Source organism: Lissotriton helveticus, chromosome 9 (genome assembly GCF_964261635.1).
Source record: "Lissotriton helveticus chromosome 9, aLisHel1.1, whole genome shotgun sequence".
Lineage (NCBI taxonomy): Eukaryota > Metazoa > Chordata > Amphibia > Caudata > Salamandridae > Lissotriton > Lissotriton helveticus.
In genome coordinates this window covers 915,281,765-915,306,979 of record NC_136070.1, presented here as the reverse complement: position 1 = coordinate 915,306,979, position 25,215 = coordinate 915,281,765, and the positions used below count along the sequence as shown (strand labels likewise).

At 42.2% G+C, this 25,215-nt stretch overlaps 1 protein-coding gene across 1 annotated transcript in view; it reads right to left on the bottom strand.

Annotated features, from left to right (window-relative positions):
* LOC144783054 (mitogen-activated protein kinase kinase kinase kinase 5-like) overlaps nucleotides 1-25,215 on the bottom strand; it is an 834,532-nt gene that overhangs the window by 373,262 nt on the left and 436,055 nt on the right. Inside the window, exons 9-10 of the mRNA XM_078662226.1 lie at nucleotides 15,171-15,302; nucleotides 3,770-3,832 (exon numbers count right to left, since the gene is read on the bottom strand). Coding sequence (XP_078518352.1) covers nucleotides 3,770-3,832; nucleotides 15,171-15,302 — 195 coding nt within the window. The remainder of the gene's footprint in view (nucleotides 1-3,769; nucleotides 3,833-15,170; nucleotides 15,303-25,215) is intronic.

The window sequence follows — 25,215 nt, the reverse complement described above, 5'->3', positions numbered from 1 at the left end:
CCAGGATGTTGAGAGGATAGGGGTGCACATGGGGGGTACCTATGGTACCCTCTTGCATTTGCATGCACAACGTGGCAGTCACCGCGCGGTGCCTGCCACGTTGTGCCTGCAAATGCACAAAAGCCTTTTTTGCATTGCGGCGGGTGCTGCTGACAGCAATGTAAATAAATGCGGGATGTGCCTGCCAGTGTGGCGGGCGCATCCTAATTGTATATGCTAGACCGCCGCACACATAGCGGGCAGTCCCATTTCCTAATGCAATGGCAGGCGGACAAAGTCCGCCCGCCATTGTAATAGATCCCACAGTATTTACCACCAGCCTGCAATATGGAGCAGTCTTTTGTTGCATGGACATGTGTATAATTCACTGTGCAGGTTTTCAGCCAAATGGATCCAGGAATCCTAGCATGGCTTAATTTGAGCCGGCAAAAGCAATACTTTTTTTAGAGACTGGCCTTTTTTCTATCACACTTTGACCTAGAGCACACGAGAGACAGACCGAAAAGGTAAAAAAAATGGATACAAAGGTAGAGAAAACAGTGACAGAGGGAGAAAGCCAGAATGCAAAAGAATCCAAAAGCATGATGTGAAGATACTGGAAGAACAGTGTGGTGAAAGAAAAAGGCATAAAATAGAATTAAGACTATGCCGCCTTGGAAATCAGGAAATTGGCATTTGGCAGTGCCCCTGCATTTTCCAAATTAAAAACTGTGTACTATTTTAGGATGTATGTTTCCAGAGCCACAACATATCTGTAACTGGCCTCCTTCATAAAATGTGCATACACTTTAGGATCTGTGATTACTCGTTTTCATGCATTTGTCTTCCTACCAAGGGCCTGATTCTGATGCGGTTAGGAAAGCATTCCCACCTAGGGCCTGATTCTGATGCTGTTAGGAAGGCCTCTTAATGGCATTTCCTCCTTCCAAATTGGATCGGCAACCTGCCTTCCCGACCCGGGGCCCAATTATGATGCGATTAGGAACATATGCTCCCATTGAAGTCAATGGGAGTCCAATCAAATAGTATCTGGAAGCATCCGGATGCATCGTACTCCGTCGGTCGGACTCTCCCAATCTGAGAGGGTCGGAAACCATTTCCAAACCGATTCGGTCGAGAAGCTTTCCAACCCGCATCAGAATCAGGCCCCAAGCTGGGGAGCTAAGGCTCACTGAACTCCTTACTGTTGGAAGCTACGTAAAACGATGGACAGGTTCAAAAGCAGAGAAGAAAAGAAAGCATCAAATGAACCATGGTATTACAGGAAAATGGGATTAGACACAGCTTGATTTGGAAGGTGTTTATTTGCCTTAGTAGGCACTGAAACTGACTTCAATAGTATCTCCAATGTCACTCAGAGAAGGAAGATGAATGTCACCATATTATGGTCTGTTCCTACGATTCTGCCATGTCTATGGTCTGACCCCCATCTTATAAAATTCTCAGTAACAGTACCTATTAGTAATAAGACTCCCTTGGCTGAGGTGGGCATGATTAGGAATTGGGGCACCCTCAATAAACAGGAATTTATGTACACATTAGCCAGGTCAACCCCAATTTTTAATCCGGACGTCGATTTCCATGAAGCAAATATCTCAGCATGGCTCCTAACAACCAGTGAGTCGCATGCCCCGTCCAAAAAACTTAGACAAGACCATCGCTCTGACGCACAGATGGTTCTCTGTTGACCTAAGAGAACAGAAGTTAGCACTACGCCAAAAAGAAAGGCGGTGGAGATTGAATTACACTCCTGAAGACAAGCTCCTCTACTCAGAGGCGCAGAAAGATTATAAAAAAGCTATTACTGCAGCAAAAGCTTCTCATTTCTCCACCAGAATACTAAATTCCCACATAAATCGAAGGACATTTTCTCAATTGTGAACGAGTTATTCAATGCCGACAGAGTTTTACCTAAACCTACCCCCACTCAGAATCTTTGTGACAATTTGAATAACTTTTTTTTGGAGAACATTTCCACGATCAAAGCCAGCATTCCACGCTCTAATCCCAATAAGTCATTCCCTGTCACACCTACAAATGTCCTATCACTTAAACACTTTCCAGCTATTAGCACTCAGGCTTTTCTGGACTTATTGTCCAAAGTAAAATCTGGTTTCCCTCTGGACTGTTGTCCACCGCCCATTCTAAAATAAATCTTTTCGGCTTTGCCACAGCCTGGTGTGTCCCTCCTGAGTGAGTCGCTGTCACAGGGCAGCTTCCCAAAAGAATTTAAAGATGCCATTGTGGTCTCTCTTTTAAACAAACCTGGAGTGGACCCACTAAACTCCTCAAATTACCGCCCTATATCCCTGCTTCCCTATTTAGCCAAAATCTTGGAAGCCCATGTGGCCAAATGCTTGTCTAACTTTGAGGAACAATCTGGCTACTTAGACCCTCATCAGGCAGAATTCCGCCCGCCCACTCCACGGAGTCAGTGATACTGGCAGTTCTGGATGATCTGCGCGGTAAAGCAGACTTAGGTATCCCACAGCCTTTGGTGCTCCTGGATCTATCTGACGCGTTTGATATGGTGGACCACTGGATACTGAAGAACTGTGTTAGAAAGGCTGGTATCCGGGCACCAGCCTTCAATTGGATTGAATCCTTCCTAGAGGGCCGTACACAAGCAGTACGTTTGGCCAACTTCACAGCACCCAAGCTATCTACAACAGGTGGGGTCCCGCAGGGCTCCTCATTATCCCACCATCTGTTTAATTTGTACCTCCTCCTTCTGATTCAGTCCCTGAAAGATAGGAATATGACTGCATTGAACTATGCCTATGACTTTCAGCTCACATTCACCATTGATAACACCCATAACTCAGTTATCAATTTTCAGGAAACTATGCTCTACATCCGCAATTGGATGGATCATAATCACCTGAATCTTAACCCAGGTAAGGCTGAGTTGCTGTTAACAGGGGGAAGCCAGATCTTCTGGGGCCCTCATTATTGGCCAGCGGAACTCGGCTCTCCTCCTAAGCCCTCCACTTCTGTAAAAAGTCTTGGAGTGATTATAGATAACGACTTATCGCTGAAATCTCAGGTAGGCGCAGTAGTATCAACTTGCTTCTTTCAATTCCAAAAGATTCGAAAGATCAGCTATCTGCTCACTCATGCAGCTCTGATACAGGTGGTGATAGCCATGGTACTATCACATTTGGACTACGCTAACTCAATCTACCTGGGGATGCCACTTTTCTTGACCAAACGGCTCCAGATGGTGCAGAACCAGGCAGCAAGATTGATCCACCAGCAACCTAGGTGGCAATCTGCTAGACCACTTTTAAAAGGATTACACTGTCTCCCGCTTCTTCAACGGACTGCCTTTAAGACAGGCTGCCTAGTCTTTAAATCACTACATAGTCAGAGCCCCAAATTCATCAATAACTTGCTATCCAAGTATACCCCTTCCCATAACCTCCGTTCAAAACATCTCCAGTTATTAACTGTTCCTGAATTTAAACGGAAACGGCAAGGAGGTTGCCGATTTGCATACTTGGCTCCACAACTGTGGAACTTGTTCCTTCTGGAGATCCGGTCTTGTACGGAACTATTGAGATTCAGAAAGTTGCTCAAGACATGGTTATTTGAGCAAGTACATGACTAATACTTGCTCCTTGGTTTTGACCAGTTACAGAGTAGCGCCATGAAACCTCTTGGCGTACGTGCGCTTTATAAGTTCCTTATTACATTAACATTAACATACATTTGTCTCTTTAGCAGAAATCTCCTCTCTGTCCCATGGCCCATGACACATCTGACTCACCACTTAGATTTATCTTTCAGCTTCGGAGGTTGGTAGCCACTCTTGGACATCAGGAAAAGTACCCTGGAGAAGGGAGAGGAGAGATTAAACAAAGCATGCAGTTTTTATTTATATCATGTTTTCGTCTCTTTCAGTATTTTACATATTAATCACCCAGTCTTGTCACTCTCTCATACAACCCTTACAGTAGGAGCATGGCAATTGTTTGATGCAGACACATACTCATATGTCCTTTCCCCCTGACAGAAGCTATATAGATTCCACCAAAGCAGCAATGAAGATGAACTCTAAAGTCCCAGAACCAATGTAACCCATAAGTATTAAAATTAGGTTCAAAGTACTTATTTGTAGTACATAACAATTTATTAGGTTGTGAAAGAACTTGAGAAGATGGCTATTTGACAGGGATGAGGCACAGCAGTAGAGCTCTCTCTATCTGTGACCACTTAACATCTGGTCTAATAAGTAATACCTGACAAGGTTTCTCCAAGAGCACAAAAAAAGATCTCCCCTTGCCAAATGCAAAGTTAAGTTAAGTTATGTTTTGGTTATGGTTAAGTTATGGTCATGATGGATGACCTTGTATAACTCCCTAATGACCCTGGATGGTATTTCAGCATAAAGACACGCAGTGTACAGAGGTAGTGTTAGGCGGTACCCACCCTGCCAGGCGCTGGTGGGAGTAAAACGCAGGGCAGCAGGCAACTTTCCTTGCTGTCCTGTGTGAAATGTAAGTAAATCTGCCCACTTACCATAGAAGCTGAGCCTTCTGTGTCTACGGCCCTCCGAGGTAGCCAAGACACCCAAAATGACTGAGAACTCTATTAGAATTGGGAGTGAAGCAACGATTCTGCATCACAACATATTTGATTTCCTAGATCTATTATTAGCATTAATGAATAAGGCCAAAAATAATGTGATAGCAGAATTCCCTTTGTGAAACTCTCAGGAGAATGAGAAATTACCAGTAGACTGGGGTACTATATTACCGATTCCTCCAGTAATTACTCATTTCTCCTTGTTAGTACTTCTTTTCATGTGTGCTGCATTGTGCAGCACTCATAGAAAGAGAAAAATATGCCTCTATGATAGTATCCTTTTCTACAAAAAAACAATCCTGCCTGCAAAGCGGGCCCCTTGCAGCATGATGCAAGGGTGCGTATATTGGTGCTAGGCAGTAAAGTGTGCACCAGTGCAAGGTGAGAGCAATATTGCTCTATATCTTTGTATATAGGGGCATTTTTGCTCTCTCCCTTTCATGCAACACAATGCAGCAAGTTCCCCTGCTGTGCCATGTTGCGTGAATTAATAGTAAATGTGCCCCATAGTTTGTAATCCCAAATAACCCTGAAGCCCAACTGTATTGTTGATAACTGTGTCAGGTCAGATTTACTGGGATAAAATGAGTGCAATCAGAAAGAGGTGTATAGTGCTCTATGCCAAGAATCAGACAGCGTGGCATAAATTTACAGATAGGCATAGAAATGGGGAACATATGGATGCACTAGATGGTAGCAAAGAGAAACAGGCCAGTGTCAGCATGAAAGTGCAGACAGGCAGAGGCACATACACATAGAAGTATGCAGCAGTGACAAACTGGTTGCAAAGACGAGCAAAGGGGCACAGGTCTGTCTGCAAATAAAAAGGCATACTCAGAAAAAAGGAACAATAAAAAAGTCAAACACAGGTCTCAAAGGAATAGTTTGTGCAAATGAGCATAACGTCATGCAGATGAATACAAGACTATCCTTCGATTATGTAGTGGCCTAGTCTGTTACAAAATGTGAACATGAGAAGCATCATGAAACTGTTGCCAAAGTTTACCTGAACATGACAAATAATGCTGCATAAAATTGACAAATGATATCATTGACCAATCATAAACATCCTGCACATATGTGATATATACTTTGTACAATATCACTATACCAAACTATATTATTAATACTGAGGAATAATAAGGAGTTTACCAGGCTAGATGCATGCTAGCAGAGACCGCTACCTCTGGGTATCACTAGAGAGTTAAGGGCCCTATAGTAATCAGGGACTGTCATATAGATATGCTTTGCCTATATGCTGTATTAAGTTAGCATGAGCTTATTAGAAGTTTAAACGCCATTTTTCCTTTCTGCTGCTTTTGCACACGACACATAAACTGTTGTTTTAGCTTCGAGTCACATGAGAATAATATGTTATTGCTCTGATATCAGCTTTGCTTGGTGAACTGTGTCTGTACAGTGAGTGCTGAAGCCTTCAAGGATAACTCGACACAGTGGTTGTTGTGAGGTCTGATCTATGCACCTTCCTAGACATAACATACATGCAGCGGCAGGCAAATTCTGGCTTTAGGCACGTTTTATATATTGCTTCACGTAGCGCACCCACACACACTTGATGGTGCTTCGCATGCAGAGAGCTGGTGGAAGATGATGTGATCCCTTACCACTAGGATCTTGAGGTATGGGGCCGCCCTGCTAAAACCCAATGAGACCTTCTTAGATATAATATAATATGCTAATTAGGGAGGGTGAGAATTAGATGTTGTTAAACCCGATTCATTTCAGCATTTTAGCATGTTGTCACCTTTCGCATTCTATGGACTTGTAACTATGCTGATTACTTTGCTTCTTATAATATGTTTGCTGGTATTATCTAAGATACTGCTTTTGAGAACCCTGCATTAGTAAATAAACATTTCAAATATGCTTGCGTCCTCATTTACTCCCTATTTTGAATTGAAATGATTGTATAACGAAAGAGTGTTTATGTGTTCCACGTTACCTGAGGTAATCTAAGTCCATGTTCTGGTTTGTCTAAGTATTGGGAGTTTGTAATGACCAATGAGACACTGCAGCTAGTCAGGTAAGGGGATTTTGGGTACTAAGGTGAGTTTTGGCACACCCTAACTTACTGAGGTTCCAAGTCTCTATGCACAGTTCTGTAGGAGAACAGGATCCCTGCTACAGGACACAGATAAGCTGTGTAAATTCTTTTTATTTGAACAACCTTGTACAGCACGGTGAACCGATACAAGCATAAGTAAGGCATAGCATCATCTGACCACAACATTCTATACACCTATAATAATACCTAGAACATAGCAACTATTCTAATTCAAAATTCTGCATTCATAATTCCACTATGATAATACCAATACTACCCATTCGTTCCCTTTAATAACTACAACTACAGTCCATTATAAAACAATAGCAAGGGAAAAATTACAACAATATGCAATACATAGATACATGCCCTATAATAAAAGTGCCCTAAACATTAAGGATAAAATGCTATACTATATGCCACAAACATAATCCTCTGAAATTCTAGTTTTTTAAAATATTTCTACGAAATTTACTTGTCCTCATATCCTCTATATGACCACTCTGATTGTCATCGCTCACAGTATCATTTTCAGGACTACTCAACTCATTTTGCGGCTCACTCTAACCCTTCTTTCCTCTCACAAGACTGTCCCTCTCTTCTTGCTTATCTTGATATGCAACATCTTCATTTGCAATCTCTTAATTAAGATTTATCCACCAATATTTGTCACTCCACAACCTTCCACTGTGATCACCTTTTCCATACCATTTTCATTGCACATGGCCATTGCTAAGTGACTCATATGACAGATACTGCCATCATCCAATTCTACAGTATTGTTTCATCTCCTTCACAATTTGCTTGGAACTGCCGAATTTGCTTTACCCCTTAGCAACTTTCTTAGCAGACTTCACCCAATGACCAGTTACAAATTCCACATTATGTACACCTGCTTGGTATTGATATATACCTGATTATTCACCTGGGCCACTAAAATACACCGTTTTAATTATTCTGCATCCCATGTTACTTTCTTCACCCTTTTCATCCAAACAGGATTTTTCTTGGATTTTCTTGGAATCTGGTCCATGACCTCTCATTACTCCAAACTGACTTTCTCCTACATTATCATGGACAGTCAGCATATATGCCCATATCATCTTCCTTAACTCAATTTGCCAATCTTTCTTTCCCTGACTAACTTGCTGCAATATACCCTTAATACCTCTATTCACTCTCCACAACCCTATTACCCCATGGATGAAAGACAGCTGCAAATTTCTGGGTAATACCAGCAAATTCCAGGACATTTTTCATTTCCTCAGACTTGAACTGAACTCTATTGTCTGTGAGCAAGGATGTCGTAAAACCCTCTCTCAAAAATATAGCCTCCGAAAACTTAATTACAGTCCTGGTGTCCACTTTTCAACATCTAATTCAAGACATTTAGAAAACATAACATCAACACAAAAATATATTTATACAAACCCTCATTCCACATAACAGGTCCTATGATGCCCAGTGCAACATCTTCCCATGGCAGATTAGGACATCTTAGAGACTTTAAAGAGGGATTGAGCCTTTTCTTGGATTTGTCAGATCTCTCCTACGCCATGCACAATCTCACAAATCTCTCAGTTTCAGCATCTAGTTTAGGCCGCCAATATAGTGCTTTAATATTCCTTTTGGCATGTGTTATGCCTGCATGCTTCTCATGACTTAGGGGCCGATTATGATGGCGGATGGACCTGAGTCCGTCCGCCACCATAGAGTAGGAGAGACCGTCCGCAGGGGCAGCGGTGGTCCCTCCGTGCAGATTAGGATGTGACCGCCAGGGTGGCGGTCACAGCCTCTATATTCAACATTGCGGTGTCCGCCGCAATGTTAAAAATGCATGCACAGCATTTGTGTGCACAAAGCAGGCACCGCGCGGTGCCTGCTGCTTTTTTCACGCAAATGCAGGGGGGTACCATAGGTACCCCCATGTGCATCCCCCACCCACCTTCACCCAGGGGGCCCGCAACCGGCCCCCGAAGTGAAGGTCCGTATGCTTTTCCACTGCGGAAAAGCCGCAGTGGAAAAGCATACTTTCTACTACATCCTAATATGGCTGGCGGTGTCTGATAGACACCGCCAGCCATGTTAATGCTTTTCCGCCGCGGTCGGAAGGCGACCGCGGCAGAAAAGCGGAGGACAGATTGCAAGAACCACCAGCCATCCTAATTTGGCGGTGGGTCTTTCCAGCCTCCGCGGCGGATTTCCCGCATCCTCCGGGCCAGCGGTGGCTTCCGCCGGCCCGGTGGATGCGCGAAATCCGCAATCTTAATTGGCCCCTTAAGTGACACAATTTTGCTTCTAATTTTACATGGAGGTTTTACATTATCACTTTGCACCACAAACATGTCTTCCACTCCCAACTCATCTCTTACTTCCCAATACGCCTTCATCTCACCAATAAGCTCTGCCTTTGCACAGTCTCCACAAGATTCACAATTTTTTATTCAACAATTTTCAAATATCGTCCTCATCATACGCCTTCATCTACTCCTCCTTTTGCATACTTTTGGCTTCATTGTTTATAAAGATTCCTGCAACACACACAGCATACCAAGGACTATCATCCACCTCCCCGAGAGGCGGCAACAACTTACTCAAGAAATTTGCTGTTCTATTTTTTTTCTAGGCACATACTAAACCTCATACAAAAAATCCTTTAGGCACATAGATAATCTTGCAATCCTTATTGAAACTCTGTATAATCCTTCAGTAGTTAACAGTTTTATCAAAAGATCATAATCTGAATTTACAATAAATTTCCTTCCCCACAAGAATTTGCGATAATGCTCCAGCACCCATACAATGCTAAAGTTTCTCTTTCTATTACTTCTCGTCTCTGGGTGATAGGGATTGAGATGCAAAAGCTATAACAACTTCACCACCATGATTGCTTTTCTGGGTAAGCACACTCCTCAAACCTTTCCTACTAACATCCGAGGTGACAAAAGTTTGTGTCAGAAAACAGATGCAACTCCAGCAATGTGTCATTTCACATCTGCGAGTCCCATGTGAAAGGACCTGCGTTAGTTCTTACGCCTGTTTTGAAGTTGTAGAAGTGGCACAGTGAAATCTCAAAGATTTCACTGTGCCACTTCTACGAGCCTTTTTTACGGGGGAACATCCACACTGCATACATTATACCTGACGCAGGTATAATGTAGCTTAGGGCTTTACAAAGTGACGCATCTGCCTAGCTGCATCACTTTGTAAATAGGGTGCAATGTGACGCATTGATTAAGCCACCGCTGTGTCACAAAAAAGGGACGCATCAGCAGCGTAAGCCCTTCATAAATAAGGATCTTAATGTTTAGGAAGGATTTTTTAACATTGAACTGACCACTCAAATCTGCTTTTGTTCTTTAACAAAGCGTGAATCTCATGCATCGTCTCAGAAAACGCAACAAACTTAGAATAAAACTCCGGCAAGCCTACAAACGAGCAAAGCTTTTCCTTGTTTTTAGGTGACGGCCCCGTATTGATGGTTTCCACCAGTTTCTCCTTTGGTCTGATTCCTTTGTCACTAATTTCATGCCCAAGATACGTGCCTTTCCTCTGTGCAAATTTGCACTTGCTCATTTCATCAGTTAATCCTTTTTTTCTGAGGATGTTCAACGCCTTTCTCAGGATTTCATCATGGCACTACCTGTTTTTTTCCATGATCAAAACATCATCCTGGAAAAATGTTATCTTCTGAACAATTGCATCCAGAGCCTTTGGAAACTGCTGCAAGGCCAAACAAAATTGTGTTGAAATTGGTAGTAGCCAAACAGCATGCAAAACACAGTAAGGTGTTTAGTTCCGAGGTCCAAGATTACCTAGTGATCTGTGATGGAAACATCAAATGTTGAGAACGATTTAGCATCTTTGGTTAGCAACAACATTTCATCAATCTGTGACAAAGGAAATTGGTCCATAATCATGTTGCTATTAAGCCCCCTTAAATCAACCTACTTGTCTGGCTACTACCAATAAAGAAATTTATTTATTCGCCTCCACTGGCTCAGTATTACAGGCTTCTATTAATTTATCCAATTCCAATTTCCCCCCTACCTTGACAACACATATAATATTGTGTGCCTTATGAATTTTTTGATAGCATCGTGCTTTAGCAGATTTGATTAGCAAAACCCCTCAATTTACCAATTTTCCCAATAAACACTGATGGGAATTCTTCCAAAAAACACTTTCTTGTGTCTTCTCCCTCACAAGCCAATAGCACTTGTTCATAACTGTTTGGATCAAAAATTATATGAAGTTTTTTTTTATCTTCCCATCCCAACATGGATAGAGTTGTACAATTTGCACAGAACATGTCTATTTTTGATTCTGAGCACCAACTGCCTTAGGCAAACCTTATCAATTTTCACCCCTGCATAGCTTTCAGAATTAACATCTGGCTGTTTCAAATGGTCTCCAATTACTGCAATAAAATGTTTCTGCCAAACACTCTCTACAATAATTGTGTAAGTTGATCCATAATCAGCAGTCACTTCTAGCGATACACCACCAACGAGACCCAACAAAGGGGTTTGTTAACCCAATCACCTGAAATTATCAGAACTACCTTCCTTTTGTAATCCAACTTGGAATTAGCACCATTCGCATTCTCAACAGATGTCCCTCTTCCTGATCACTCTCCTTCAAACATGCTACTTTACTATTATATTTATTTTTCTATTTACGCTTGCACACTCTTGCAAAATGCTGCACTAAACCACACTCCATATATTTGGCTGATTTCGCTGGACCCTTATCCAATCTAGCAGAATGTGCACTGGAACCACAACCATGGCATGCATTACTAATGTTCATTGTAAGAGCAGAACAATTGTTTTTCCATTTGTCCTTGTCCTTCTTCGAGTTGTGTTGCACTGGATTTCATGGGTATTAATTTCTTCCATCCGAGATTTTATTTACTGTGTCACCCACTTCTTTTTTATCTTGCACTAGGGTAACCTTTGCACATCTTTCAGATAGTTCTGTCTTTTCACAATTGCCATGATCTCCTTAGGGCTAGACTCCCCTTCAACCCACAGCCTATCCTGAATGGATTTGTTTTTTGCGTTCACGACGATTTGATCCCTCACTAACTCATCATACAGGTTCCCAAACCTACACGTAATTGCAAGTCATTTTTAAAGAGGGTAAATAATCCTCAATAGATTCATGCTTTTCTTATTTCCTCTGGAAAAGATCATGCCTCATTACAGTTACACAAACTGTGGGGGAAGAATGCTCATCTAAGTATAACAGCTCCAAGTTAAACGCATCCAAATCCCCAGAGCTACCTTCTCAATTTTATAGTTTGTTATATGTTGTCAAACCTTTAGGACCCAGACAGTACATTAAAATTATTTTTTCCTCTCCGGCAAAAAAGTTCCACTGCAGTCTTATAAATTGCCTATGTAGTTAAAGGAAGTACTCTTTCCACTCATTCCATTGTATGGCAGACTCACCAGGAGATGCTAGAAATTCCTTGGGAGAACTTAATTGCAAAGCTGAACTTGCAACTGGGGGAGCTTCAGTTGTAGACATGCTGTCACTATATTTCAATTATCAATGTATCGCATTACAACCAAAAAAAAGTAGTTTCGGCCAAATTCAAACAATCTTTATGATTTCAACATAGCACTTGCTTGTTTACACAGAATGTTCCCCTGTGCCACGTTTGAAGTAGCTGCAGATGTGCCACGATATTTAATTAGTTTAAATTGAGTGCAGATCACCGTGATCCAGATACTGTGAATTATAGATGGAATAAACAGTAGTTGCTGATAAAATGCCATAATAATGAGTTAAATGGTGTGTGGATCACAGTGATCCGCAGACTGTGAAATATAGGTGGCACAAATAGTTAATGAGTGAAATTGTGTGCTGATTACCACGATTGGCTGTATAAATTTTCCTGGTGATGCCAAATGCGGTTAGCTGGTGTGCGAATCACCGTGATCCGCCATGTGAGGTGCGCCTCTGGTTGCCGTGCTGTGACATCCAGGAATGGAAGCAGAGTGACACGTAAAACATTGTCATTGTCAGGGAGACACAGGGAGCTGAAGGCACGTTACAATGCGTGAGCACACCCTCACATGCTGGTAACGAAGAGTGAGGCACAGCACGAGGAGGCACCAACTTTTGACTGAGCCCGCTTCACTTTTTGCTCCAATTGAGCCCAAATACTCCCGATTACAGCCACAGCAGTTCCACCAATTCTGATCAAGGCAGATACTGCCTCCCAGAATCAAAATAGGCGTGTTTCTCCCCATGCAGCAAAATGGACTCTGTCACGCGATCCCCAATCCCCCACTGCTGCAACTGCCAAGACAGCCCAAACCAGAATTATCTTCAAAAAACAGCCTTACCGGAATGAAAGCTATCTAGGGTGATAAGGGCTTTTGCGAGTTGCTGAAAAAAGCGCACAAGACAATCCCAACAGCAACACATCAGGATCATCCCAAAATTACACCAAGTACAAATTCATTGTTTCAGGTGGTTGCTCAGCTCATCACCAATTTCTTTAGTAATCAGGGACACAGGTAAGCTATGCAACTTCTTCCTTGTTGAACAACCTCGTACCACATGGTAAGCATAAGTAAGGCACAGTATCTTCTTGAGCTCAACATTCTATAGACCTACATATATCCCAAGAACATACCAACCAATCTAATTCTACATTCTGCATTCATAATTACACTGTGATAATACCAATACTACAGAACCTCAACAGAACAACCTTCACTGCAACCCAACCTCAAATTGACAACAACATGATTTTAGAATAGTTTTGTATCCACAGAGGAGGCCATATGTTTGTCCATCGTCTGTTTATTTTTCCAGTGAACTGCTAAATTATGGGGAGGGGTGGGTGGTAAACTTGCTGTCTCACTCCCCATATAGGAACCAACGCCTGGGTCCTCCCAAATGAGAGACTCCAGGGGCTTTCTCAAGCTCTCTCATTGAACAGGATATTTGAACAAAGGAAGGTGGTTAGAGGAAGAAACATCTATTCACAGGTGGTGTGATGATATCAAGGGTCACATTTCCTAATATTTGGTACTATGCAATACAGCATGACAACTTGGTGTACTGTATCAAATGGAGAGGGCAGGAATGCGCTGTACCTAATAAGATATTGCGCATTCCTGCTCGCCCTCTGTGCTAGTGCACTTGTGGCTGCCAAGCGGCAATGCAGGACCCCTTTGCACCATGGTAAAAGGGTGCCTACATTACAGCCAGAATTGTTTTTGTGCAGGGAGGAACACCTTCCTACACAAAAACAATCCTCTGAGGCTTTTTCCTCTTTCTATATGTGCTACAGAATGCCACATATGTAGAAAGAGGAAAAAAGGGTTGCACCTCCGGTGGAATGGGGCACCTGTTTGACGCACTCCTCGGTTAACTACAGGTAGTAATTCTGGGAATGCGCCAAAATCCAAGGGTGGATGTGTAGGAAGACCAACGCTCCGGGCCATGCTCCACCCTTGGAACGCCTGTTCAGGGCTGAGTAACGCAAAGCAGCAAATTGCACTGGCTTGTGTTACTCCAAATTTGCCTAGCCACGCAGAGTCAATCCAAGTGTCTCTCTGTGACATAATAAATCTCGTTTAAGGGCTTGCGTTGCCTTTGCAACACAAACCCTTGATAAATCTTGCCTCGAGGTATTACGCAGGCATCATATATGTTTTGTGTGTTTGCCATTTGGTGCATACTTACTCCCTTCCCTTAATTCTAACATACATAGTAACTCAGAGAGGAGTGCATGAACACACTAACTACATAAAACCTAGGGGGAATAGATAGGCTCTAAGAACATAGACAAGCATCCATATGTGGACACAGAGTTGAACACCAGTGTAGGAGGTAAACGAAAACAAATGTGCCCAGGTTCGCCACATGGGGAGGGGAAAAATGGCTCTTTGCCCCTGGCCCGCAATTTTTGGGGTCGCTGCATTTCTGTTAAACATAAATGTACATAATAATTAACAAAATAGGGCTAACTTTTTCCTTTATGAGGCAGGCAATGCAGATCACCACTAAGTGGCACCAAATACTGTCTTTTTCAATTCTCCCAGCATATTTGTTTTCTTAATTACAATCTGCAGCTTAGATGGGAAAGCAAAAAGTACCTTAAAATTTTTTTAGCCCATGGCCCATTATACACTGAATATGCCTACAATGTTAATGGTTTGTAACCATTTTATATGAACACATGCAAGTGTTCTAGTGTTTTCAATTTTCCCAGTGTACTTGTTTTCTTAATCATGGGATGAAACTTCGATGGGAACCCAAAAAGTGCCTCACACTTTTTTTTTACCTCTAAAAGCTTCTGATATGGCTGGGTATGCCTAAAGTATATATTCCTAACCATAATTTTGCATGAAAAAACCCCAAGTGTTCTACTATATCTATTGAATGTCAATTTACCTAAACCCCTTATGTCACGGGTTGGACCGCCAAAGACAGAGAGAACAATGACGATGGAAGGACACCCAGGCAGAAGAAGAGGCACACAAGAAACTACCTGAGAGGGTGCAGGTCAAACAATGGTGGCTGCAGTTCTGCCAGTTCTATGGCTGTGATTCCAACTGACCAAATGTCGCACAGTTCATTGTACCCTCCCTTCATCTCCACAGCAGCTACTTCCGGAGCCATCCTGAGGTGGGGAGAAAGGGTTAAAAACTTAGTATATTTTGGCACAGCATACATGCCTGCACCTAAGCCACAATAAACCACAAACACATTATGAAAAAGATATAAATATATGTATAAACGTAAGCAGACTTACAAAAACATTCATTTTATTACAGTCATGCACACCCATATCGGATACTAGTCAGACATAGGTAAAGACACACACACTTATGCACACAACATGACTTACCCATTATACACGAGGACCGGTCATTGACCGTAACTGAGTGTGTATTTACTATTTTATGTCCGCCTGTGGCTTGATAATTCAGTACCCCATACAGCAGATCAATGCAAATATAACTGTGCTTTTAGGGACATATTTATGACACGGTTTGCGTCGCTCTTGCACCACGCAAGGTGGTGCAAGAATGAAGCAAACCTTAAATCAGATTTCTGAATCCACGGAAACCTTTGCGTGGCTCTAAAAATCTAGAGTAATGTGACACAGTGCACATCGCTGTGTTTCGCTACTCTACCCTGGTATGCTTTCCATAGGCGTGGCACACAACTCTCATGGTTTTTGATGCATTCCCTGATTTATAAGAACTTGTAAACCTGGGAATGTGCCAAAAGATACGCCTCCCCACTAGAGGTGTACAGAGGAGAAATATATTTATTTCCCCTTGTTACTTCCTTTTTTTTATTTGTGCTGCATTCTTCAGCACACATAGAAAGAGGAAAATACCTCTCAGGATTATTTTTGTAGAGGAAGGTGTCCCTTCCAGCACAAAAACAATCCTCCATGCAATGCAGGCAACCTTCAATCATGGTGCAAAAGTGCCTACATTGGCACTAGGTGGCCCATTGTGCGCCAGCGCAGGGGGAAAAGTCAGGAATGGTCTGTATTCCAACCCTTTCCCAGAGACGCAGTGCAGAACAGCAGTGCAGAGTGCAAGGATTTAGATGGCTCCAGGTAAAATAGACCTTTTCTTACTAGAGGTTTTCCATACAACAACATTTGACCCTCTAGCAGTAATTGTCAAATACAATGGCCAAAATGCAGTGGATGTCTTCTGTCCTAGATGTGAGTCCTAGGTCGTCAAAATTGGACTTAACAAGTCATTTGTTTCTGGGCTTCCATGGCTTGTTTGTGAGAAGGTTTAAACAAGTTGAAAACACAGATCCGAGACACTTAATCATATTTCTTCTACTCTGTGGTTTTTGATGAAGTAGTTGATATAGTTAGATAGCACAAAAAGTGATGGCTGAAATACCTGAATTGCTAATTACGCTGGGCCACATATGAATGCTTGATTTTAGCCTATACCTACTAATATAGGCAGGGACTAACTGCATCCAAATCAGTCCTCACATGAGATAGCCTTCACCATGCTGCCAGGTCTAGTGTCTTGTGAACCAGACCAGCAGCGTCATATTTATTCTAATCCCGTCCTAATGACATTGGCAAAAGTGTATATATTTGGGAGGTCAAGTGCATTATTCTAGCTTCAGATGTATAACATTGGAGAAAGATCACATATTTAGTAGTTAGATTTACTGTTCTAACTACACACATTGGGGAAAGTGTTTACATACGGGGGCTTGGGGGAGGGACTAGGGCAAATTTCCAATCCTACACTAGAGGAAAGCGCATTTATTTGGAGTGGAGGGTAACATTTACTCTCTCTAACTCCTGCACACAAACATTGCGAACACTGAATATATTTGATTTATTATTCTCACTCCAGTACTACTAACATAGGGGGAAAAGTATATATATTTGTACATACTGCATAGGGTATTTAGTGTTGTAAAGTGCTTGTAAGTATTTCTTTCATGTCTATTTCAACCCAATGTGGAAAGAACTATATATAGTTATGTTGTAATGGCGCTTTTTAGATTGACAAAGACTCCTGCGGAGTCGAAACGCGTCTCTCGTGATCCTGGGTTGAGGGTGACCTGATCGCTTAAAAAGAAGCCTTAATCCTACACTCCTGCGTCCGTGCCTTCTTCGTTGGATTTGTTGTCTGAGGAAGCTGGATTGTTGTGTCTATATATATATATATATATATATATATTACCTACTGGCGGTCGCCAGTAGGTATATATAGTTAGGATTTTTTCTCTATGGGTTTTTTGAAAATTCTATGTCTAATAACTTTGGCGTTTGTGGACGGAATTGGCTGAAATTTTCAGGAAAATGGCACATTTTGTTTCTGAGCAGCCCTTGAAAATTTGGGGGGGGTTCGTCCAGTGGGGGCCGAGAAAAAAGGGGGGTCCCAAAACGTGTTTTTAACATTGAGTTTTCCATAGGGCGGTTGGCCTCACTTTTAGCCCGAACGGCTGAATGGATTTGCACGAAACTTGGCAAAATTGTAGGGACTGGTAGCCCGATGTGCCTTTTGTAGGTCTCAATATATGTGCTCCAGTGGATTTTGAGAAATTAACGTTTTAAAAAAGATATATATCTGTAACAGCGGACCGGTTAGCGCTCTGGTTCGCGGACTTTTCGCGCAACGGAGCTTTGTGAAGCGAAGCTGATTGGTTCTCCGGCGTCTGTCAACATTCCAAACAGTCCGTAGCGGCCGCCATCTTGTCTCTCGGTAGGATCGAGAGACAAGAGGAGGTCAAAACAAAGGGGGAAATAACTATAAGGGGGCATAGTAGATCCTCGCTGACCCCCTAGGTTTGATGTGGAGGTTTTAAAAGGGCCCCGCGGGGCAAAAAAAAATAATAAAAATAATAATTGAACGGCTGAATGGATTTGCACGAAACTTGGCAAAATATTAGGGACTGGTAGCCCGATGTGCCTTTGCTAGGTCTCAATATATGTGCTCCAGTGGATTTTGAGAAATTAACGTTCAAAAAAAGATATATATCTGTAACAGCGCTCCGCTTCGCGTAACGGAGGTTTGCGAAGCTGATTGGTCATTCTGTCACTGGGCTATAGTTGGGCTACATCTGGCTGATATTTGGGCTACATTTGTTTTTTTGTGTGTCTGGCGGCCATCTTTGGGCTACATTGGGCTACATTGGGCTTCATTGGGCTACATTCGGCTAATTAGCAAATAGCTCATCGCAAACTAGGAATGGTAAAGAATCGCTATTTATTCCTTAAAGTTCGCTATTTAGGAAATGCAAATAACTTTGATGATACATATGGCGGTTCATCTCTAACAAGATAAGAAGCATAGGGATAGATTTATGATGACTGGCGCATCACCAGGGATGTGTTAGTCATTCTGTGCCGCTGTTCCGTCACCTATGGTGTGCTGCATTTACAATGCGGCGCATCACGGGGCAAAAACAGCACAGATGCGTGATGTATCTGTGCCGTAAAGGTGGCGCATTGCTGGAGTTGTATCGCAAGTGTGATGAAGGTCCAGCAAGGGTCGGGGGTGCCCCTGTCGCAGGGTTTCTGTTCTCACACAGAACTGTGGACAGAGGATTGGAACCTCGGCGAATTAGGGTGTCCCAAAACTCACGTTAGTAATCAAAAACTATTTAGCAAGCTAGGTACAGTGTCACATTGGATATAACAAACTCTCAATGTTTAGACAATCCAGAATATGAACTTATAGTACCTCAGGATACGTGGAACTCATGAACAGTCGGTCGTTATATATTTCTTAGAAACCAGAACATGGAGTTAAGAAGAACACATGTGTATTTGAAATGTTTATTTACTAATGCCGTCTTCTCAGGCGTAGTACCTTAGATAATAAAAGTACACATATTATCAGTAGCAAAATTACCAGCATAGTTACTAGTACATAAAAAGTGAATGGTGATAGTATGTTAACATGCTGTAAATGAATAAGAGTTAGCAACACTTATAAGCAGCCGCGGGCCGTGGAGGGAGTTACGGTGAGGCAGGGAGGCGGGGAGGGGGAGAAGCAGGGTGGAGAATACAAGTACACATATTATCAGTAGCAAAATTACCAGCATAGTTACTAGTACATAAAAAGCGAATGGTGACAGTATGTTAACATGCTGTAAATGAATAAGAGTTAGCAACACTTATAAGCAGCCGCGGGCCGTGGAGGGAGTTACGGTGGGGCAGGGAGGCGGGGAGGGGGAGGGGCAAGGTAGAGAGGGCTCCACCCTGCTTCTCCCCCTCCCCGCCTCCCTGCCTCACCGTAACTCCCTCCACGGCCCGCGGCTGCTTATATCTCACCCTCCCTAATACACATATTATATTATTTGCTAAGAAGGTCTCTTTGTGTTGGTTTAGGGCGTGCCCATACTTTAGTGTCTTAGATTTGAAGGAATCACATCAGCATACACCAGCTCTCTCTTCATGTGAACCGCATCAACTGTTGTGTATGTGTGTTCGGCAAAGCAATATAAAACCCGCCTCATGCCCAGAATTGGCAGAAGTTGCACTTATGTTATGAGTATGAAGTCGTGGAGATCAGACCTCATAACAATTCTGTATCGTGTTGTTCTTGAAACTTTAGCACTCGCTGTACAGATATAGTTTAACAAGTAAAGCAGATAGTAGACCAATAACATATTATTCTCATGTAAACCACGATGAACTACTAGGTGGAAAGCTAAAGCAACAACTAAATGTCGTGTGCAGAAGTTGCAAAAAAGGAAAAATGGCGTTTAAACCGGTAATGAGCCCATGCTAACTTAACACGGTGTAAAGATATCCAGGACCTAGATGACACCTCCTCATGATCCGGAAACGAACTGAATAAGATAATAGAAGTGCCATCTCATGAGAGCAGATTGCAAGTTTATATGTGGACGGTCCGCAAGGTAAAGCATTAAAAACTAGGAAAATTCAATGCTAAAGAAAAATAAAACAGCCAAGTACTTTATCGAGTCTTAAGCCAATAGGCAAGGTAAATAATAAAAACTTGACAATTAAGTCAATGAATTGTCAATGAAATTCTAGTACTCAGCATATGAAACATGAAAAAGGTCTATGACATAACTGTGTATGCAAAATAAGCTGCAACAGCCTCCAACAGGAAGTCACCGTCTTCATCCGAAAACAGTTCAGCCATCCAATTTAAAAGCGGAAAAGAACATACGTGCTCTCCCAGCACCGGATCCTCTATCACCATCAGAGGACAGCTCGGTGGGTTTTCAAGAAAGCTGTGTTCCAAGAAAGACTGTGCTGCCGCCAGTAAATTCCAGGGACCAAGTAGTCCATGCATCAATGCCACAGCCATAATCCTTTCGCCAGGACAAATCAACTCGTGAGTAATGATAGGAGTCATCAGCTGATTAAAGTCGACGTCAGGAGAAACCGGTCCGCAGAGACACAAATCAATGGCCCAATCGAAATCACAGGTCAGGCAGTGAAATACAGGCTGGACACAGGTGAAGTAGGAGAACCGAAAAGATAATCCATATGCCGTGCTTAATATCGCCAACGGCATTGTGCCATAATATTCTAGCATGCGATTGCGGAACAGTGTCAGCAGCTGCAGGGTCGGAGGTTGCATAGGAGGGACATCCATATTTAAAAATGTAAAAAAGCACAAGAGCGTCCGCTGGTAATGCAAGTAAAAATGCAATCCACGAACCAGAGTGGAGAAAATGGAATGAAAGGGAGCAGGGATGACTCCAAAGATTTTCTCAAATGAAGTCACGAGACCACTGGTAACAACTTTAAAAAAGTGTGCCAGGGATTTTGTGGAGGATGCGTTAAAGATAGTCGGAAACATGTTGCTGAAATTGAAAGGCAAACCTGTGTACGGGTGTTCGCTATGTGAAGTACGAAAGTTTCACGGGCCGAACTCAAGGCCACCTCTCTCTGAGACAAAAGAGCTCTTATTCTTGTCATGCCGTTGAAACGTGTCCCAAGGTTGGTATTTGTGGCCAGATTGAAAACTCCCTATGTTCATGTGTGGGAGGAAATAGAACATTTCTGCAGCAAATAACCCGTTCACTTACTGTTACGATAAAAGGAATACTTTTAATTAACTCAGAACAATCTTCATTATTGAGCATCAAATAACTACCATTTTCCAACAACTTGAACGTGGGGATGATAGCAGGAACTGGCGTGCCTTGCAACACGCAAGCCATATTTGGTCGGTGTTTGTTGCATGAATCGTGTAACTGTATGTGCCTACACATTAGTGAATGATCTGGCGTCTCAGTGCATTCCTCTCCATTCAGATAAACTTCTTGATCATCTTTGAAACATCTGTATGTGTATGGAAGCGACCAGACCTCATGAACAAAAGCACTACCTAAAGGTTCATAAAGACCTATTGGTATATATTTCATACAATTTGAAAACTTATATAAAGCAAAAGGCAGCGTTATTAAACCGTGGATAAGGCATGTTGCCAAAAAACCCGCAATCCTCTGCTGATGATGTCACTGAGCATGTCATGAATGATGTAATATGTGACATCATCAGTAGTGGATTATGGGTAATAGTATCTCTAGTTTACTCCCCTATAGCTGTCTTTCTTTTAACATAAGTGTGTGTTTCCTTCCCTTATACTTACTGTTTTTGGTTCGCTTCCAGTTCGCGTACCAGCGAGCGAACTAGGAAGCGAACTAAGAGAAATAGAGGTTGGCACAGTTCCAAATATTGTACCAAATTTTTAATAACGGGGAGGTAGTTCTGAAAAGAACTTTTTTTTTTATTTTTCTGAACAGTTTTATATTTTTTTGGGTTTTTCTTGGAGGGGGCAATGAAAACGATTCATTGTAAAGGGCTCAACAGGAGCAACAAAACAAAAAAAAGAAGTATTTATTATTTTGGGCGTTTCGGACAAACTTGCATATGATAGTCAATAGCTCTGTTGATCAGAGTGATGCTTCTTTCTCCGTAGGAAATGAATCCATCGCAAAATACGCAGGTGTGTTTTACTTCACCAAATCTCATTTGTATATTTGGCACCATCTCCCTGCCCTCTGGTCCCGTTACTTCCGGTACAACAGATCTTCTGGCCATAATAGGGAGATTATCTAGGTCGTTCCGAAACTGTGCAGCACTGTAGTTGTTAGGATGCCACCTAGTCATATGGCGATGCATTGTGTAGTTTCCGAAACTGTATTTTTTGTCGGTCCCTCTGGACAGTCTATCTTGACATATAAGGCAAGTAACGTATCTTGCATTTACTTTTTTCTGACCTTTGGGAATTTTAAAAAATTGCCAAATGAAGTTTTCTTTCCGGTGAGACGTCTTGGGCTGCTCAGGCAAAAACTGCCTCTCTTCGTGCTCGTCCTCCTGTTCCTCTTCTTCTTCTTCTTGTTGAATTACAACTTGAGCAGGTGGTCCACTCTTCCTTGGATGTGGTGGAGGTGGTGGGGAAGCACCAGCTGAAGCTACTAAAGAAGCCATTGCTCAGTGATCACAAAGGGTCTTTCTCTCACAATGATGAAAGTCAGAGTGAGGAAAGAAGGAGGGATTTTCATCATTTGGGAAAAACAAGAGTTCTCAACCAATCAAAAGTGTTCATTTTAGATTATATGACCTAGTCTTACATCATTAGGAAACCAAAAGTGAAATGAACCAATGAAAAGTGTTATTACCAAGTCACATGACTTGCTGTGTTTACGTTAAGCGCTTTGCAGGGCCTCCCGGTTTGCTTCCAGAAACCTGCGCTTTGGCACTCGCTTCGCGTACCAGTTCGCTAACGTAGCACGTCATATGACGTATCACGCGACAACGTGGAACGTCATGCGGACGGGAGGCGTCACGATGTTGTTTTCTAACGCGGCACTTGCGGTAAAGAAACGTTTACCGGCTCGCGGTCTATTTCGCGGCATCAAGGTCAGCTAACGGGAAGCTTCCCGATTCGCGAAGCGGGAACGAAGAAAAAAAAATATTTAAAAAAAAAGTTATTAATAAACATATAAAATATATTTTTGGATTTAAAGAAGAATACATTTTACAGCTACAGATATTAGCTGTTAAAAAACCAATGAAATTCACTGAAAAAACCATAGGTTATAGACCATATATAGTTAGGAATTAGCATTTACAAAACCTTGAAAATTCACTGAAAAAACCATAGGTTATAGACCATATATAGTTAGGAATTAGCATTTAAAAAACCTTATTTTACTCACACAAAACCATTGAAATTCCATATATAGTTAGTTGCACTAACTATATGTCACTGACCATGTCATGAATGATGTAATATGTGACATCATCAGCAGTGGATTGCGGGTGCGCGATATATAGTTAGTGCAACTAACTATATATGGAATTTCAATGGTTTTGTGTGAGTAAAATAAGGTTTTTTAAATGCTAATTCCTAACTATATATGGTCTATAACCTATGGTTTTTTCAGTGAATTTTCAAGGTTTTGTAAATGCTAATTCCTAACTATATATGGTCTATAACCTATGGTTTTTTCAGTGAATATATATATATATATATATATATATATATATATATTACCTACTGGCGGTCGCCAGTAGGTATATATAGTTAGGATTTTTTCTCTATGGGTTTTTTGAAAATTCTATGTCTAATAACTTTGGCGTTTGTGGACGGAATTGGCTGAAATTTTCAGGAAAATGGCACATTTTGTTTCTGAGCAGCCCCTGAAAATTGGGGGGGGTTTCGTCCAGGGGGGGTCGAGAAAAAAGGGGGGTCCCAAAACGTGTTTTTAACATTGAGTTTTCCATAGGGCGGTTGGCCTCACTTTTAGCCCGAACGGCTGAATGGATTTGCACGAAACTTGGCAAAATTGTAGGGACTGGTAGCCCGATGTGCCTTTTGTAGGTCTCAATATATGTGCTCCAGTGGATTTTGAGAAATTAACGTTTAAAAAAAGATATATATCTGTAACAGCGGACTGGGCAGCGGCCCAGGACGCGTACTTTTCGCGCAACGGAGCTTTGTGAAGCGAAGCTGATTGGTTCTCCGGCGTCTGTCAACATTCCAAACAGTCCGTAGCGGCCGCCATCTTGTCTCTCGGTAGGATCGAGAGACAAGAGGAGGTCAAAACAAAGGGGGAAATAACTATAAGGGGGCATAGTAGATCCTCGCTGACCCCCTAGGTTTGATGTGGAGGTTTTAAAAGGGCCCCGCGGGGCAAAAAAAAATAATAATAATAATAATCGAACGGCTGAATGGATTTGCACGAAACTTGGCAAAATTGTAGGGACTGGTAGCCCGATGTGCCTTTGCTAGGTCTCAATATATGTGCTTCAGTGGATTTTGAGAAATTAACGTTCAAAAAAAGATATATATCTGTAACAGCGCACCGCTTCGCGTACTTTTCGCGTTACGGAGCTTTGCGAAGCGAAGCTGATTGGCTCTCCGGTGTCTGTAAACATTCCAAACAGTACGTAGCGGCCGCCATCTTGTCTCTCGGTAGGATCGAGAGACAAGAGGAGGCCAAAGCGAAGGGGCAAATGACCATAAGGGGGCATAGTAGATCCTCGCTGACCCCCTAGGTTTGATGTGGAGGTTTTAAAAGGGCCCCGCGGGGCAAAAAAAAAAATAATAATAATAATCGAACGGCTGATGACCATAAGGGGGCATAGTAGATCCTCGCTGACCCCCTAGGTTTGATGTGGAGGTTTTAAAAGGGCCCCGCGGGGCAAAAAAAAATAATAATAATAATAATCGAACGGCTGAATGGATTTGCACGAAACTTGGTAAAATATTAGGGACTGGTAGCCCGATGTGCCTTTGCTATGTCTCAATATATGTGCTTCAGTGCATTTTGAGAAATTAACGTTCAAAAACAAGATATATATCTGTAACAGCGCTCCGCTTCGCGGAGATAAAATTATATGTGTATTACCTAGCTGTTGCTAACACCAGTTAGCGACGGCTAGTAGGAGATAGCGACCATCTTGGGTCCCACTTTGCATGTGAGTGATATTTATCACTAATGACATGCAAAGTGGGCATGCCAAGATGTTAGCGACTGGAAACAGTCGCTAACATCGCTATCTCCTATTATCAACTTTTGGAAATATTCGAGAT